This window comes from Pipra filicauda, unplaced genomic scaffold (genome assembly GCF_003945595.2).
Source record: "Pipra filicauda isolate LSUMZ 115617 unplaced genomic scaffold, ASM394559v2 scaffold36_size6622888_pilon, whole genome shotgun sequence".
Lineage (NCBI taxonomy): Eukaryota > Metazoa > Chordata > Aves > Passeriformes > Pipridae > Pipra > Pipra filicauda.
The window spans coordinates 2185986-2205801 of NW_024104498.1; the positions used below are offsets into that span (position 1 = coordinate 2185986).

The following is a 19816-nucleotide window of genomic DNA, read 5'->3' on the forward strand; positions in this document are numbered from 1 at the left end:
CTTTTCAGAGGTGCTTTTTTTTTTTTTCTGTCTTGGGCAAAAAAAATTCTCTTTTTTAAGTAACATACTACTGCTCTGCAGAGAATTTAGGAACTGCTATTTTATACCACAGAGATCCACTACTTTTATTTTTTAGTTTTAAGTCATTTATGAATATTTGCTTTTGAGATACACAGTAAAGTGGTGCCAGGCATGCTTAAAATGGACAGATTGGTTTTTTCTTTAGTGGAATAACGGGGTCTGGAGTGCATTCCTGATGAGAAGGTAATGGTGTAATGATCAGGATGTCTCTAGGCAAACACAAAAGCTCATTCAGGGTACTTTTGGTGTAATTATCTGTGGAAAATGCAAAACCAGAAGGGGCAGGAACGTGGTGTCTTACCTAAAGTCACAGATATTTTAATACAGTTATATTAAGTCTAGAAAATCATTAGGTCAATGAAACAGGGGTTCAGAATTAAATATTTTGGGATGAGATATAGGATAATTGAGTGTACATTGTCTCAAACTAGGTAAATTATGCACAGTCTTACATCCTCAAATCCCACATTATTGTAATTGGTACAGATGTGTGTCGGCTTGTTTTCTTTCCCAGAAAATGTTCTGGGGTTTTGGTGTTAGAAAGATTTGTGTAAAAGTGATATCTGTTCTGAAGTGTTACTATTTGAAAAAGGTAATGGAAAATCTGGCACGGCTTTTATTCTTTTTAAAAAAGAATAAAATACATTTTAGAAAAGGAATATACATTAAAGCCTCCCAAGTTCTGACGACAGAAATGAGTGTGATCAAAAGTCTTTTGACTGAACCCCCACCCCCGGTACAGTTTTTTTGTTTGTTTGTTTAATGTTGTATGTAATGTTAATTTATCCATCATAAGTTCCATGTATATAAAAAGCTCCACCACAGTTCTAGTAGAGGTTTTTGTTGCTTTGCTGCTTTCAGTCTTACTTACACCCAGTGTGTTCATTTATTGACCAGTTCTCTTCATTGTTTCTTTTCTAGCTCAGGGCCACGTTGAACATACTTTTAACTGTACCCATGTTTCTTCATTCCTTTAAACAATTGGGCTCATACTTCATTCCCAGATAGACAGGATTCATTTTTAGTGGAACCAGAATATGTTGTTTCTTAGCTGATTCTCGTCTTCAAACTTGGAGTCTTTATCACATTATTCCAGTGTTCTTCATTAAATGTTGATGTGGCTCCCTGAAGAAGGGCTTAGGTCTAAAAGCATCTTTAGTTCCCCTTGCACTCCTTATTCCAGCTCATAAGTAGCTTCTAAAATGAGTGGTGTCCAAAACATTAAATTGCTCTTCCATTGGATTTCTCTGCCATGGAAGATGTGGTTGTTCTATGTGAAAACAAAGTCATTGTAATTGGTTGTGCAATGTCAAGGAATAATAGTTAATTTTCAAGACAGTTTTTCCAGGGAAACTTTTGGGGAAAATTATTTAATTGTTCACTTGCTAAGCCCTTGTGAATGTTGTTTTCTAGGTCTTGAGCTGTAATTAAAGTGCAATCATTTCAGTGTGTCCTGCTTAAAGTTTCCAGTTTTTAAAAATAATTATTCCCTCCCTTCAAACTGCTGCTGAACAAAAAAATCCTGCTTGGGCAGAAGTTCTTTCCCCTGCCTTGGTTTCTCCCCTTGTGATGTTTACACAATCTTTTTGCTGTGTCTAAAATGATTTTGCTCTCCCCAAAGGCAAACAGGCCCAGCAGGGGTTGTGTTGTTCCTGCTGTGAGTAAAATAAGGTTGATTTGGGGGAAGAACATCAGGAGAGATGAGTTGTACAAATCTGGTAAAAGACTGACATTACTATTGCAGCCATTCCTGAAACAAATGATGAGAATGTTCTTTACTTAGGGACTGGTAAAGTAATTAAAAATTCTGAGATTAGATCTCCTTCTGATTGACCCACTTATATTTTGTTTAAAGATTTTTTTTCTGTATTTTTTTATTTTTAGCAAAGTTGCTGAGCTTTGGTGTTTTTGTTGAGGTGTGTTGTTTGTTCCTTACTTTTGGTATCTCCATGTGTGTCTTTCTACAGGAAAGGCAATAATATGGGTTTTAAATAACTTGCATTTTCAAGTGGTTTTCCTTGCCTTCTTCTTTTCCCATTCTTTATTTCTCTTATTATCATGGTAGTTCTCTGCTGCTTGTTAAATTAAGAAATCCCACTGAATAATTGAAACCTGATTTGATTTAATTATCTACATAATGGAATTTATGATACTTGATGTAACATCACTGTGGAAACATCTTGTGTTATTGAATTTCACTACAACTAGACATAATTAATCTCTTCTCTTATTTAGTTTATATTTTGAGTTGGCAACTTAATAGTGAATTCATTTTCTGCTCTTACCACTCTGAAATCATAACTAGGATGAGAGTAAAGACAGTTTCCAGTAATCTAAATATAAAAACTGTGTAGAACGAAAAATGTGGAGAAACCTGCCAGCTTGTGTTTCACATCGTGAAGTGTTTGAATTGTCCAGATGAAAATCAGCTCTTTTTTATGAAGTCAACAGAACAGGAAGAAAGCTCCAGTAGCCACAATTCTTTAGTGATTTATGGTGCCTCCAGAGCAGTAGGTGTTCTGTTAGATGGGAGTGCTGGGCTGTTTTTTCAAGTCATAGCCATTGGGCATTGGCAAAGATGCCCAAACTGGTGACAGCAGAAGGCACTGTCTGACTTTGTGATCTACAGATTTATCTCTGTCTTTCAATATCTGAGTTCTTTCACGTTCCCTATAAACAGGGTATACATATTGTTTATACATGTTCTTTTCCTTGGATGTGAACTCTAGAGAGCATTTCAGTCCTGTTGTGGAGGAGAAGGTTGTTCAGGGGTTTGGAGCCAATATACGTTCAGAGTTCTGCTCAGTTAATTAAAATTAAAGAGCAGAAATAATTGTTTTTCGCTGTGTATCTAATTATAAAATACATTTGACAATGCATTTCATAACTCATTAGTTGTAATACCTTTCACTGCTTGTTTTCTTGTGTCTCTTCAAATATCTTCTGAGGTTTGAACACATGACTGTTCATTTGCTTACACATTTAGTGTGTGATACAGAGAATCACTTAGAAACTACCAAGAAAGATGTTTTACATTTGAAACCTAAATTAGTATTTCACCTTCTTTATAGCATACTGTTCTTTCTTTAGGTAGGACGCTTCTAAAATTGATAATTTCTTCTTAAAAAAGCTTTTACTGTTTACGTGCCCTGTTGCATTTTTCATTTGCAATGATTTAAGAGTTTTATTGATATCTTTATCTTTTTCTCAACAGTTTTCAAAGTCTTGTTAATGTGATGGCCTAAACTAGTAAAGCACTTGGATCACACCATGGATATCAGCAATGGTGATTGATATTATTTCAGTGGCACAGAGTCTGCTGTATGAAATGCCACAAGTTTATATTTCTTCTAGCTTTGCAATGGTAAGTTTTTTACACTTGTGCTAAGTGAACAGTAACTTTTTATCTTGTCATGTAAGGTCTGTTTCTTTAGAAAGTCACATACCAACAAGCCAGTAAAGATTTATTCTTACACGTGGTTTCTAGTGTCTGTTGAGTGCAGGGGTAATTACTGACCAAAGCATGCATTTGAATTTGGTTTAGTTTATTTTAGTGGTATTGATTTGAGGTGTATTGGTTAAGAGTGTGCTGGTCTTGTGCTGTTCTCTCTTTTCTGTGCCAGGACCATGTGACACTTAAATAGTAGATTTGTGAGAATTTATGTCCCTTTTTTACCTCCTTTGCTGAACATGAAAAACACCCCTTGAAACAATTTTCTCCCTTTGTCGTTTTCAACCTTTCTAAGTAACGTGGGAAAGGTTTGATTCCACATTTAAAATTTTAAGTCTTCACATCACGTGTCGGTTGAACAGGTCTGTATAACCTGGGATTTGGTAGATGAAGAAGGGAAGGCCATTATGCACAAATGTGAATCTGTTCATTAGCATGGCTGTTGTGACAGGTCTGTGGTGATGTGCAGTTTGACACATTGAATTTTTAAAGACTAAATGAATAGAAGGGTAAGACCGAACTGATCTCTCTTAAAAATGTTATTTTGAGGTTGTCGAGCACTCTCACATTTCACCCTGAAATGTGAAATACAGACACCCTCTGATGGGATGTTTGAAGCTCACCTTTGAGTTTGAATTTACTTAAGTCTGATGTCGGTGATGATTCGTCTCATGGGAAGTTTAAAAGGGGAGGAGACTTGGGAAACCAGCTGGTCCCTCAGAGGAGATTGCTGAGAGAGCCGGGCTTTTTGTTGTGAGTGATGCAAAAATACACCTGGGGATAAGAAAAAATATTTTCATTATAAAGACAAACACTGGCACAAATTGCCTGGAGAAGTTGTGGAATATCTGTGCTTTTTCAAGACCCAGCTGGTGGACAGTGTCCCTTGTAACTACATCTGAATTCAGTCCTGATGTTCATTTGGACAGGAGGTTGGACAGGGTTGCCTCCCAGAGTCCTTTCCAAGTGGAATGATTGTATGATTCTGATTCAGAAATGTTGTTTTATTTCATTTTTACTCTTAATGACTGTAAGTATTTTTTTTACTGGTGTGTGCTCTGTTTTTCTAATTCCCTGTTAAATTAGAATTGCAGTTGTCATTAATAAGTGATTGGGTTTTGCTTTAAGCAACAAATGAGCAAGCAAATGTGATTTTAATGGTTTGCTTCTCAGTGTGTGAAACCATGTAGCTGGAAACAGTGGGATGTTAAGAATGCAATCTCATACCTCTTACTTGAACAGACAATACCAGTACATTATAACATAGGTACAATACATAAAACCAGTATATTTTAGTAACTAGAGCCCAAGTGGAACATTCCAGCCTTGCATAAGGCATAAATATGAACAACATTCCCACACAAGTACCAAAGCCAGAACAACCACAAATACCAAGTCAGCTACTTTGTAGCTGAGATGGAAAACTTTTTACTGACCTAAAGAAACAGCACAGGAAGAAGTGGTGTGAATACGTTACATGGGCTTGCTCAGTTTTGCACTGGTACATTTGTGACAAAATATTCTTTAGATTTACTGTGTCTAGAGGTGATTTTTAAGTATTTTTTCTGACTATTTTATTTCCATTTTGTTGAAGGTTTCCCAATGAGTGGATCAGGATGAACATACTTTAGGGGACTCGCCATAGTATGGCTGCTTCTCGATCTACTCGTGTGACAAGATCTACAGTGGGTTTAAATGGTTTGGATGAAAACTTTTGTGGTAGAACATTAAGGAACCGGAGTATCGCTCACCCAGAGGAGGTTTCACCCCATCCTCAGATCCGATCCAGGTCACCAAAGAAGAGGCCAGAGTCTGTGCAAACGCAGAAGGGCAGCAACGGTGGGAGAACTACTGATCTGAAACAACAGAGCGCTCGGGAATCGTGGGTGAGCCCCAGGAAGAGAGGGCTGTCTGCTTCGGAGAAGGATAATGTTGACAAACAAACTGTGGAGAACAGCGATAAAAAGCCAGCAGAGCCTGTCTCACCGGTCCTGAAGAGAATTAAGCGCTGCCTGCGCTCCGAGGCACCCAACAGCTCCGAGGAAGACTTGCCTCCCAAAGCAGAGAAGGAGTCATTGGAGCACAAGAGCTTGGTGTCGGACAATGACGCGGCCCCCGCGGGGACTAAGCGAGCTTGCCGGTGTCTTCTACTGGATGATTGTGAGAAAAGGGAAGTTAAAAAGGTGAATGTCTGTGCAGAAGGGTTTAATAACTCTGCAGTCGTCGAAGAGGTTGCGGGTTATCAGACTGTCAATGGAGTTGGTGAGAGGGACTCCAATTCTCTGAACTGTGACGACTGTCAGCTTGACGGGAACGCGAAGCAGAACAGTGCTGGTTCCCGCCCGCCCAAGGACAAAACAGTAGCAGAAAATGGAAACTCATTTGCCCCTTCTTCGTTGTTGCTCAACAGCAGCAAAGAGGACAGCGTTGTAGACCATTATGTGCCTTGCACAAACTCCCAAGAACAGGTAAAGTTAGAGGACCACAAAATAAAAAATGACTGCTCGCCTGAGGAGCGTGGTAGTCAGGCGTACGAGCCAGCTCCAGGGTCCTTTTCTGAACTCCAGCCATCTTTGTTAAGGGATTCGGAGGAGGAGGTGGATGTTGTAGGAGATAGTAGTGCCTCTAAGGAACAGTGTGCTGAAAACACCAATAGCAACCCCAGTGCTCAGCATGACAGTGCATCAATCTCAGGGGAACCTGAACCACATCCTTCAGTGCTGAACTGTGTCCCAGCCCCAGTGACGTCGATGTTGGAACTCCAAGAACACAGATACACGCTGAGAACTTCCCCACGAAGGGCTGCCCCTGCCAGAAGCAGCCCCACTAAAAATAACTCCCCCTGTAGAGAAAACGGACAGGTCGAGGAGAATAATCTTAGTCCTACTGAAAAGAGTGTCCCTGTAGGTATTAATAATAATAATATCAATGGATCTCCTAAAAAGTCCGAAGAAATTAAACAGAATGAAAAAGAGAGGAATTGTAATACGGGGGATCATGGGAGTGATGGACTAAGAAAGCCACTTTCTGAGACTAGGCTTGTTGCTGGATATGTTCCATCTGCCAAAGAGAGTGCCAACATCCACACTGCAGAGGAGGATGAGGAAGAGCCTGATGTGTATTACTTTGAATCAGATCATGTGGCATTGAAACACAACAAAGAGTATGTGTAACTATGGTAACCATGAATTCTGCTTTTGTTTCTTACCAAAAATATATATATATAAATCATTAAGTATTTAAAGTCCTTCCACAAAAATTTCAGTGCTTTATAATTTTCGTGCTCTTCAGTCTTCATTTTTCTTCCTTGTTTCCACCTCAAACGAAATTAAACTCTATTTAATATGCAGTATGGTACAGCAATGTGGTTTATACATTTCTAGCAATAGGAATTCTTAAGCCAGAACTTGGTTTTTTTGGGGGGAGGTTTTTGTTTTGTTTAAAAATGCATCTGTTATCTCTTTTCTCTTAAAAACTATCTGGAAAGATAAAACCAAAGGTATAATAACTTTTAATTAGATTTCAGTGATTTATCAGCAATATTTATGCAATAGGCACTGCAGATACAGCTTATGCAATTAGCATTCTGCTGTACATAGAATTTAAGCTTGGAGACTTTCTTAAGTGTCATGAGAAAGAGTCATCATTATTGTGTTAAGGAAGATTAATTGATCAAATGCAGCAATTCCAGAACTTTATCCAGAGTAAATTATGTCTACATTGCTACTTATATTCGTTAAATCTAAATATAGACATGTTCAAATTATTATTATATAATGCAGATGATCTTCAGTTTGCTTCATGTGAAGAGTTGAGCCACTGGTGGTAGTTTCTGTAAAAGATCCCAGCACAGTTCCTGTGGATATGGGGCACAAGGCACAGATGATTGTTTAATCCAGCATGACTGGGTTTTGATATTAGAGTTGCATGATTTTTATAATGAAATCTTGTTCGGTCTTGGATCTGAATAAATCATTTTAATCAGAAAATTTGGAATTTGAGCATGGTTGAGACAAACTAGGATTTCAAAATAACGATCAAATATCTGCAGCTTCAACCATCAGTCCAAAGTGGACACTTTCCCTGGTAGATAGAAAACAGATTATTGTTCCCTAAATTGTAAATGCGAAAAATGGACTGTTGTCTTTTGACTTCTTTGGATGCTTTTATGTCTGTGTGTAATATGACTGTCTCTGTTAGCACTCAGATCCAGGAGCAACGGGGGATTTTTTGTATTTATTAGGAAAAAAATTGCAGAGATCACATCAGGCAGTTTTAGCAGAACTAGGCAAATGCAGAGAATTCCAGGTTTCCATGCTGTTAATGGAGGTTTAGCTTAAGGCAAAGGCTCTTCCCTTTGCCTGGGGTGTTTCTGGCTGAGCAGAGTGTTGCTGGTGTTCTGTTCATCAGAGCTTCAGGTGCTGCACAGCTTTGCTCTTCCTGGCCTTCATCAGTTTGGGGTTACAATGGTTGATTTTTTTTCCTCTGCTTTATGTCTCTCTTCTCTCTTACAAGCCATCTAACTCAGAGAGACATTAGCATCTTGTCTAGCTCCAAGAAGGCTTTGAATGTTGCCACAGAAGAAAAAAAGAATCTGTATTCCTGTGTGTCATAGAAGCAATTTGATATAGTGCAAACTTACATTATTCCTTGTTCCATTACGTGGCTTGATGACATGCATATTCATACAGCTGTTGGCACTCTCCAAGAAATTATTGTGACTTGATAAAATATGAATATCCCAAAGCCTTCAAGAGCTGTTGATAAGACTTGCTACAAGGAGAACAACTAAGTGTATATTGTAGTATTTCTGTATGAATTTTGTTGCTTTTTGAATCCTGACGTGTTTGAACAGCATTCATGTATTAATATTTCTGGGAAAACTGGATTATATAATGGGAAAAATAATCATCACAGATTACAGAATATTATTATTCAGAGAGAAGGCTGAAATGATGGATGTTCCCACAACCTCTCTATTAAAATAGATCTCTCCTACAAAGACAGATATGAGATCTCTAAACAGAAATTTTACCACAACACAGACATTCTTGTAGATAATAACAGACTGATCTGGGGGGTTGTGTAGCTGTAAAGTACTGCTAACGTTAATTTTTCTGTTGCTACACACATAATTGGAATTTTTGTGTATTGTAATTCCTCTCAGAAAAATATGGTTTGGTGCGTATTTGAGAATTTTGCTTCTGTGTTCTGGCTCCGAACCGTTTGCATTTTCTCTTGAGATGCTTTCATCAAGACTGAACTTGTAGATTTAAATCTTCTTACACTGCTGAATTTTATATGCTGTGCTCAGTATTTTGCATATGTCTTTCCTCAGGAGTTTCTCATATCTCTTTGCTGTATCTTTTTATAGTGTAATTCTTTCTCATTCTGCAGTAGCTTACTTTAATTTTCTATCTTGTTCACTGTTTTATTCTCAGTACTTTTTCCCCTTTGCCCAATGTTTCATTTAGTGCCCTTTTTTCTTTCTTTTTTTTTTTCCTTCTTCCTCTCTACTTGCTTTGGAGATTTGCAATGCTTGGCAGCTATTAGGTTGCACAAGGGGAGAAATCTCAAAATCTCAATTTGACTTTTAGCTCTGGGTTCTAGATGAAAATGTAATAGAGGAATTTGAGTTTTCACCTCCATATAATGTGTTATACAGTGCATTTCTGAGATTCTGTGAAGTGCAGTTGGCCTTACAGGAACCACTTAGAGCTGTGGGTGAGATCAATAAAACACAAGAATTAGATACAAGCAGTTGCATACAGGCATTTAATTGCAGGAGTTAAGACCTTGTGTTTGCTCAGTAGATGGGTATTTTCATGTCTCTTTATTACTTGATAGTATTTAAAATCATAATAGCTGCACTGGCATTTAAAATGAAGACAGATTAAATGGAAGATTTTAATACACCTCTGAAAAGCCAGTCTTGTGAATTCTTCCCTGTGATGGGTTGTGTTGTTGCAGAGACCTTGGAAAGACCCTGTAGGATCATGCAGTCACATTTAATATACACTTGGCAATTCACAGGAATGCTGTTTCTCTTTTGATCCACTTTTAATGCTGTATAAATGGGGGAAAAGAAACGTTTGTGACGTTTCCTGTGGTATAGCTTTGGTATTTTGTTCACTCACAGATTTTCTCCTGAAGAATCAGATTAAACAATTCTGCATAAAAGTTCATCTGACTGCACTTGACTGTTGTCAGAATAGTCCCTTGCAGTACCAGTTATTCAAGAACTGCCTTAAACAGAATATTCCTGAGGTGTAACTGTTATGTAATCCTATTCCTAAATTTCCAGTTCTCTAATCTTCTCCTTTTACCTGCACCACGTTTTTTCCTTAAGTGGAAAAGACAAAGTGTCCGTGTCTCTCTTCATATATATTGGCTAATAATAATAATATTAGATCAGTTTTGTGAACTATCCTCATATATCAGCTATATGTCTCAGAATTAAGGTAAAATTGTTCACACAGTAGGGATTTATGTCAATGTCCAGATAAATCAGATACCCCTGACATTCCTTTGTAACCATGTCATGGAACTTTGAACAGCTAATTCTTCATTTTCCTGAGACAGACAATTTTAGTCTGTGGGGATTTTGTTTCTGACTTTTTTCATCTTAAGGAAGAAAAGGTGTAAATCAAGTGAATACTTTTTGTAGTAGATTTTAATACCTCTGATTAATTTATAGACTGTAACATCAATACAGAAGAATTGATGAGTGTACATTTTCAGTGGTGAAGAAAAACAGAAGTTAATAGTTAAAAAAATGCATATATGCCATATGTATTAGATTACAGTGTGTTTTAATTCATCCTTTGTTTCACAGAAGTGGTGTGGCATACAGTGATATTTTTCTTAAAGTCCCTATTTCTGTAAAACTAAAACATATGGAAAATTGGTGTTTTTTCAGACAGTAGTTTCTACAGTTTGGTAGATTGGTCTGTGTTTTAAGTAAGGAACAAAAAATAAAAGTGTCTTTAAGTAAAGTCACCTAGAAGTTGGATGCTGCAGCTGCTTGATCTGCAAAATAGAAATGTAATGGAAATCAATTAGAAACTTGTAATATGAGTTTCTGATCAACTCCAGTTTGGTTTTGCAGGTAATTGTGTTATTAAAATGTGATATTGTAACAGGCATGTGACCACATTTATTGTTGAAATCCTCATATTCTACTACAGCTTAAAATATGAAGTATTCTGAGATTTTTTTTTACTGCCAGCAATACTTTATCATGTTTCATAAAATAATTTCTGTCTGTAGAGACTTGTCAATGGAAAAGTTATGTGACACAAATTTTTTGCAGGACTGTAGATTGAGGTTTAGCTTAGGAGTATTGTATAATCATAGAATCATGTCTTATAATCACATAAACTGTTCAATAAACACCAAGAGCTGTTACTTTGCAAGAGATAATGCCTGGGGCATGTGCTGCCTCAGCTTTTCCCTGCCTGCTGATGGGCGCACTCTGGGAGCCTTTAAATGTCAAGTGCATTTGTCAGATGGGTTTTTGTTTCTCTGAACACAGTGTTACCAACCCCAGTCCTGGGGAACAGCACCAGCAGACCCGGCAGTCCTCACTTAAAGTGGAAAGCAAAGCTTGATTTCTCTTGGATGTGTCCATTACCCCTGGAATCCTCTCCTGCTTTGCCCGTTTTTGTGCCTGTCCCACCTCCCAGAGTCCCCCACTGCAGCAGTCCAGCCCTGGGAGAGAGAGTGGGAACTCTCCAGCACAGGGATGCTTTTCCCTCTTGGCTGCCCTGGTGCAGCACCTCTGGGTGTGTGGGCTGATGGATTGATTGTGGAATGGGAAGAGTAACAGTTGCATTCTGCTGGCTTTCTCTCCTGGAGACAGTGCTCCTGCTCTCTGCCCTTTCCAAGCTGCCAGTTTTTGGAGGACGCACAGGAATTCACTTGTCGTTCCCACTTGGATCAAAAATCATGGAAGCAGAAAATACACAATTATTAAAAAAAACCCTACTACCACCACCCCCAAAATTACTATTTTAATGCAGAAGAATGTAAAAATTTAATTTGGAAATACTTACCATTTCTAAATCTCCTTAATAGTCAATTCATCTAAACCGGAAAATTAAGTATCAGTAAATAATAAAAATGGTTTTGAGGTGTAGGAAATACCAGTTGGAAACAAGTATCAAATGCAATGCAATCATGCAATGCAACAAATATCAAATGCAAGAACAGATATCGGAACCAAGTGGAAATTCTTGGTCCTGATTGAAAAAAGAAAAAGGAGAGAAAACTACAAAAAGATGGGGCAGTAATGTATTGACCCAGCACTGCTGTGTGGAGAGTAAAGCTCTGGCTCTGGTTTTGGCCACACACATAAGGAACACTTAAAAGGAGCAGTAAAATGTGGTTATACCAGTTATATCAGTGTAAAGCACCTGTGGTGGCACGAGGAATAAATTATGTCAGCATAATTCCCTGTTTGGAAGGGGTGGACAAGTGGTTCACTAAAATATTAATAAGCATAAGAAGGCCACCACGAAAATGAGAAGATGCTGTTTGTGCCCTGTGCTGTGAGAATGTGTGTGCCTTTACTTGCCAGTTTTTAACTAAACCAGCTTGAAATTACCCCATTACTGGCTTCAGTAGGAAATATCCTCCTTTTTGGTTTCCTTTGAACTTTGTTGGTGGCAGGAATAACCAGGTGGTTTGTAATTTTTGATGATTGCACACCTTTATTTCGCTTTGGATAGTTCAAGGTGAAAATATTGCTGTTGTTTTCTCTAACAGCCTTTGAAAGTCTTATGCTTCCTGAGCCAAGGACCAGCTGTGTCCATGGTTTATTATAGTGACTAGTAATAAAAATACACATTTACTAATTTTCTTCCTTATTTCTAACTTTTCTTCCCCTTTTTTAGCCAAAGAATATTGAGTGAATGATGCTTTGTATTGCTGTTAGAACATTCATCTACTCATGGTTGTACATAATATTCTTGTCATTCAGTTACTTGAGGGGAACATGTTAATTTGTTCCTGTGGCAAGAATATGCACCTAAATAATCGGGCACGTGTGTGTCTTCCTTGGGTGAGAACCTGCAAAAGCTGATGTAGAGTGAGCTGAAGGAGTTCAATAATCAGTGTTGTCAACTGTCTCTGATTCCTTTTTATCAGAGGATTTCTGTACAGTTGGGTCAGAAGCCCCTTCTGAGGGGTTGCTTTCCCCACCATCTTTTTGGAGAGGAGTATCTAAGTGTGTGTTCTGGAGGAATCTGTGTGGTGTATTCCCTCTGCAAAGGAATTGGGACCATTCCCGTTAGAGGTGATGAGAGGGGAGGAGAAGAAGTCCAGGATATGCTGTCGGTCTGTCTGTCTGTGCCCCTTGGGAAGGAAACAATTTTACTGCCATTATCTCATGTACATCCAAGCCTTGAAAACAGAGGAATGACAGGGACCTGTTTCTTTTTCCCTGCAGACAAATCCTTTGGAAAGTGCTGTCAGGGGAAGATCAAAAGGCTGTATTATAAAATGTATTAACTGAGGGAGGACTGTTGGATGCTGTTTTGTTGACAAGACTGAAACAAGTTCCATGTTTGTTTAGAGGCACAGAGACCTAATTGCTACTAAAAATTCTGAAAACTTGCTGGAAATGTGGATATTTGATGAAGGTGCTTTTGTGCAGCTGATAGGAAATCCTGCTGAGTGTGTTGGACAGCTCTTGCCAAGAATGAAGCCCATAGAAATTTGTGAGTGGGTGTTCTGTTTGTGGGGAAGAGTTAGGAATTTAAGGAAGAAGGGGACATCACGGGCTCATAACCACTGAAATACTGTTCAGAGGCTTGAAATATGAAGTCTGAAGCTGCGAAAGTTAGAAGGCAGGCAAAAATTGGAGTGGAAAACAGTTCTTTTGCATCCAGATGAAACACTGCAGTGGAATTTTTTTGTTTTGCTTTAGGATTTGTTGGTTTCTTAAAAATGTCCTTTAGAAAAATGTGCTTTTTGACTCAGTTCTATTTTTGTTTTTAATAGGTGTGAGGATGGCAGTCAGAAATAGTGATTTGTGTTCTGTTCCTTGGAGAAGCCATCTAATGTATACTTCAGTCGTTTAATGTATAAAATGGAGGTGCACTTTAATTATTTACTTACCTTTGAAGTATTTTAAAAGGTCTGAAGCACAAATACTAAATATGGGCAGTGAAAGTGCAGTAAATGACAGAGTGTGTAAGGAGGTTAAGCCAGAGTAGGAAGCAATTCCGTGATGAGTTGTAGAAATGGCTGTAAGTAGATTATCTTGGTCAGTGTCTGAGCTTTAGGTAAGTAAAAACCTGCCATATGCTGCTTTCTCCAGGCAAAGGTACTTTTGTGAGTCCTCCCAGGGGTCGATGTGTGTATTACTGTTATTGATTATGCCCTTAAACTCTGCTCTGTTTCTGAAGGGAGATCAAAGAAGGGCCACTCTGCATCCTCCGAGTCCAGCACTGAATCCCAGCCCCTTTCCACAGTGAAATTAGAGATTTTTTTTAAATCTTGGATGAGTAGCAGAATAATTTGCAAGAAAATTTCATGTCAAAATTACTGTATTGTCACACTGGCAAAGACTTCAGGCCAACCTTAAAAGCTGAGAGCATTTTCTGTTATTTGTGGGCACAAACAAAACCCAAACAAAAATCCCCACTTGCTGCTTTGAAATGACAGGGTTGTGTTTGATCTGACTCCCCACATTTCTCCAGGGAGCCAGTCCCTCCAGCTACAGCTGCCTTGGGTAACTTGGAAATTCTAAATGCAATTAATGTTTCCCTTTTCCTACAATAATTTACAGTCTTATGTTTAATATCCAATACTTTCTTGTCTTAGGATCCAGTAAGGGATTTTTTTTCCTGAATTGCTGTTATTAAACCAAAATCCAGAGTAATAAATGACTTGGGTGTTGGAGAGCAGGTTGTAATCTGTACTTTGCTGGAGTGCCAGCAGATGGCAATGAAACAAAGACTTGCTCAGATGTGACTGATACAGACGGGTTTGGTGTCACAGCTCTTGGAAATATGAATTAACAAGGTTTTTTCTACGTATATTTTAGCCATGTTTTATTATGAGACATGTATACTCCTTCATGTAAAACAATTCCTACCTGCACAGGAACTAATCACTATTTCTAAATTATGGTACACGTATTTTTACTGTCAAAGCCCTCAAATTGATGATACTACACATCTTAGCACAGTGTGAACTGTATAACTGTAGAAGTGCAGTTAGTTTTAGGAGTGGGAATTGGTGACCACCAGCTGCACAGCATTTTATAAGTCAAGAGGATAAATCACTTCTTTTTATTTAGGCATCAAAGTACTTTTCTTTGCAAGGTACTAAATGATGTGAGGCAAGTAGGTTGATAAAGTAATTTTAAGTGAGTTTGTCTTTTGATATTGATTTTGATTTTTTTTTTTCTTGGTGTGAATGTAATCAACAGCCACTTTATGCCATCCACTGATTTAAATTAGCTGCCTAAAAGTTAGAAATCTTCATTTTGTAGTATCAGTTTCTCATCTCACTCATTTGATTAAGGTTTAAAGTACAGCACAGTCTTCTCTTCAAGGGAAAGGAAACCTTCAGAAAGCAGGGAGGGACTGGCTTCTGTGACTTGAATGACCCTTATTGTAATAATGAAAGTAATTTATTTAAAAATGCTGAATGACGTGGCCCCTTTTACAGGCTGATGTCCAGTCATTTAGTATAAAAAATGAGTAAATTTAAGAAACATGCCTCGCTGTTCTCAAGCTTAGTCACAGGCAAGAGAGGAGGTTGCTGTGCCCCTTCTCACTGCTGGAACAAGGGGCATGGAGATGAACAGGGGAATAACGAATTGCTGGTGGCAGGACTGGCAGAAATCTGGCTCTGCTCTGGGATAGTTATTTCATGGAGCAATCCAAAAGAGTGGAGTATTTATCACTGCTAAAGAAAAACGGGAGCAGCAGGAATTCCTGCTGATCGTTATCAGTCTGTAAGAAGTAACTTTCTTTCTTTAAATATCAGTCCCTCAAAAAGCCACGTTAATCAAGGTTTTTCAGCACAGAGATACCGGAGCTGTTTCTGTACTATACTGAATGATTCAAGTGGTCATCCAGAAGATTCCTGGCAATTAACATAATTTAAGTAAAATTACCAGAGTGTTTCAATACTGGGATTGTGGAAACACAAGAATTCCATTCTCTGGAGCGAAAGTTTTCCTGCAAAGAAAAACTGCCCTGGGATTTTTATGTGCCAACAAGTTATTATTTATTTATTTGGCCCTGAGGAGAAGTGTGACTTGGTCAGTGTAGGGGGCATGGCTGTGAGGTTATTTAGTTGTACGAGTTTGTTTTGTTTTGGCAAAGGATGTGAGATAATTTTTATTGGTAATTACTGAGAGACCTTTCAGAGCAAGTGATGGAACTGTAGCTGGATGATTTAGAGCTGGCTGCTCTTTGCCTCGTTGAAAGGTGGAGCCAGTTTTGCAGGATCTGGTTACTTTACCTTTATTAGCCTTTCAAATTTGGAGAATTTTAACACAACTGCAGGAGATGGTTTGAATCAGAACTGTGCTTACTTACAAAGGACCTGGAAAGATGGGTAGTAAAATTGTTAACTGGCTTTTTTCCCCCCCTTTTTTTTTTTTAACAGTCCTGGAAATTATTTACACGGTGTGTTTTGTGTAGAAACATTATGTTAACGTTTGAGACTAAGGGGCCAGAACAGACAGGGGCTTCAAGAAAGTGCTCAATGTGTGTGTTGCTGCTTTTTCAGAGAGATATTTGGCTTTATTACAGTCATGGAGGGCCAGAGAGCCTGTACAAACCTGCAGAAACAGGATTGGTTTGAAACTTAAGCTGCACAGCCATGGAGTGCTCTCAAAAGTCATGGTGGAGTTGAAAGGGCAGGGCAGTGGTTCAGGAGTAGTATTTTCAGTTTTTTCCCTTGGCAGTGTGAGACCCCAAAATGCACATTTTTGTGTGTTTCAGTACTTCTGATAATGGCCTGGTAAAATTGCAGTCTTATGCCAGGGCTTCAGAATATATTAATCTGTAAAAACTGAGCACGGAAGTTAAAGGAAATAGCTCCAAGTTAATGCACTTCATAGCAGAGGTATAAAACAGTGCTGGGAAATGTTTCTGTAGGAACAGTTTGTTCAAAAACCCCTTTTCTCTCTTGAATTATTTCACTGTCCTGCTGCTCTGTAGCCACAGATCAGCATCACGTGTCATGTTTTTAAATGATCCCAACATCCTTGTATTTTTGCTTATTTCCATGAAGACCAGTGGGGTCACACGAGTGTTTTAATGGGGGAAGTCACTGGAGTTCAGTGTTCTTGTTTCGTTGTTATTCCTCCCCAAATGTAAACTCATTTCTTTCCGTTCAGAGTAAATTATTTAAGGTCACCTCCTTAAAATGATTTCATCCCTTACTTTACACGTGTGAATCCTTCAATTGGCCCTTCATTTAAATCTCCAACGTTTGGTTGCTTTTTTTTTTCCCTTCTGTATGTTTTGATATTTTAAATGAAATTATTTTCTTTCCATTTCATTTAGAAAAGCAATCGCTTAAATACAGTTTGAATAAATAAGGTGAAACAGCTCAAGAGAAGAATGTTAAATAAATACCTGCCCTTTTTTTAGATGCAAATTTGTGCACATTGCTGAGCCTCTGTTACCATGACTGTGTTAAACCTGAGTTTTGGCACCTGCTGATGGAAACAGGCTGTCTGTGGTCCAAGTTCATATATTAATGACCTATTTCATATAAGTAGTAATAAATTAACAACAGAATTGTGTCCTACTGTTTTTAAACCAGCTCATTATTTTAGTTTTAAACTTCAGAAAGTATAGCTATATTTTATGTTTTCAGATGTTACATTTGAGTGGAAAGAAAATGACCCTTTTTCATGGGGAGGCAGCAGTCTAGGCAGAAACTTAAGTTTTTGAAGGTACAAAGCCCGTATTTTGGCTTGAGGCTGTTTACTTCACTTACACCCTTACCCAATTACTAGTGCAGTCCATTGGAAAACTTGCATTAGCTCAGTAACCTCTGGATCTTTTCTGCCCTACACATGGAATTCACTGTGCTGGGCTTGTCTTGGCTTTAGCAATAAGGGAACAGAAAGAAAACTTAGGAAATACTGTAGCAGTGAATAGCTCTTGCCTGATTTTAGTATGTGTTAGGTTGTATTTTGTGCTGGGCTAAATTACAGTTGTAATATTAAATGTCAGAAAACGTTTTCTTGGGAAAAAAGTTGATACATAATAATTTGCAACAAGGGGGGCCGTGGGTAATGTCAGAAATGGGCAGCTGTAACTTTAGAGCTAATAAAGGGTATTAAATGTAGGTAACTGTTTTTTAAAGGCTGTGTTAGAATATGTGCTCTCCTGCCTCTGAGTCAGCTTCATCCAAACCAGTTTGGGGTGCAGGTACCACAGTCCCATCAGGGATGCTCAAAAGTGTCTGTTAAATAGCCAAAATGGTGTGAATCTGGGATGGCAGGTTCGAGGGGACACCAACATTTTCATTCAACTTCTGTATTCTTAGAGGAATCTGTTTTCTATGTGTTTATTTTGCAAATTGCTCATTCCTTGGTTCATTGTTACCTTTCATAAATGATTCTTGTGTTCTGCTCTACAAAATGCTGAGATACAGTTTCCAAACCATTCCTGTCCAGCCTGTGCATAGTTGAGCAAAATGTTAAAGTTCTGTGGTAGAGTAATTTTTATTGGGGCAGAAGGAAGCTGACAGTGAAGTGGAAGAGAAATTAGGTCATTTTTTGGGTGGTATTTTGAACTTTGTAAGCAAAGCTTGTTGAGAATATGAATAGAGGTTGTCCCTGATACCACATTGCTTTAGCTAGTACAGAATTTACATTTAAAGGACATCACTGGAGAGTTGAATTTTTTTTCTTTACGGGTTTCTATTTCACCTACTACTTCAAACATATTTGATATATTTTTAACATAATTCAGTAAAAATGTCAATGAAATGTTTCAGATAAGCTGTGAAATCTGGGAGTAGCTAACCATGGCCAGTGTTTAGCTGGGGGGGCTCTGTGAAAGGCCAATCAGTGAGATGTTTTCCTTTGTCTCTGTAGTTATCAGAGACTGTTACAGACGATTGCTGTACTCGAGGCTCAACGGACTCAAGCAGTTCAAGACCTTGAAAGTTTAGGCAGACACCAGAGAGAAGCACTGAAAGATCCTATTGGATTTGTGGAAAGACTCCAGAAGAAGGTATTTCTATGGGCTTTTCCTAAGTCTTACTTGGAATTTTTTTTTAATAACTAGTAAATCATCATCTGTAGAAATCGGAGCATAGGTGTATTCTTGCATAAATATAGGTGTATACTTGCATAAAAATTATGAGTTTAAAGTCCTTTATCTGCTGAGCAGCAACAGCCCTTTGATTTCTTCTTAGATCTGTAAGACATAGGTCTTCAATGATTTTATTAGATATACTTTCTTTCCCTTTTTTGGGTACGTAGAAATGTGATTTTTAAATTTCTTAATCGTAATGTAGGTATTTTAAGACAACCTGAAATCTGCAGGCGACTGGGAAGTATCAGATCAAAAACTCCTGATTTTTCTCATTTGAGAAATGAAATGTTGTGCTTTGAGTGAATTTTTTAGGGTATTTCTTAAAGAAAAGGAAATGTAGTTCATAGCCTAAACCCAAAAGGAACACTAGAAAACACACCTGAGTTACAGACAACAGAATATTGTCTGGGAGAGGAGAATTCAGTTTGATAAGGAAACATTTTGTTTTGAAGCTTTAAAAAAAACCCAACCCTGTAGTAACAGGAATACTGAAAACATGTTTTCAGCTTGAATACTTGACCTTCTAGTCTGGTAGCAACATGTTGTATTTGAGTGAGGAATGAAGTGGGTGTTTTATGGTGCTCTTTTCCTAGAGTTGTAGAGACCTGGAAGCCCCTTGGTTTCAGTAGTAACCTTTGTGTTAAATTCTGAGAGGAGTTCATAGTGTGCATGATGTAAGAGTGTTGCATTTGATAGTCATTTTATGGGGGAATGCTGAAGACAAGTGTCTGGTGTATTTTTGTCTCAAAACCAAAGGAATGATAGTCACAGAGTTGACCTTTATTTATAGAGGTGAGCTTTACAACAGTTTTGTTCTAGGTGTAAGACAGGAAAATCAGTGTAAAAGAGACATTGATTTCTTTGATGGGAGAATTTCAGGTGATTTATCAGATGATAAAACTCTGGATCTTATGGGCTCCTGTGTTAAGAAAGGCACAGATCCTGAGCAAATGGCATGTTTAATGAAAAGCAGATAGGCAGT

General features: G+C 38.1%; 1 protein-coding gene across 4 annotated transcripts in view; it reads left to right on the forward strand.

The window, feature by feature from the left end:
• Positions 1-19816, forward strand: part of ZZZ3 (zinc finger ZZ-type containing 3) — a 53497-nt gene that overhangs the window by 18861 nt on the left and 14820 nt on the right. For all 4 annotated transcript variants that reach the window (XM_027744045.2, XM_039384680.1, XM_039384679.1 and 1 more), the window contains exons 2-4: positions 3296-3445; positions 5127-6695; positions 18612-18750. In XM_027744045.2, coding sequence (XP_027599846.1) covers positions 5179-6695; positions 18612-18750 — 1656 coding nt within the window. In that variant the 5' untranslated portion in view covers positions 3296-3445; positions 5127-5178. The remainder of the gene's footprint in view (positions 1-3295; positions 3446-5126; positions 6696-18611; positions 18751-19816) is intronic.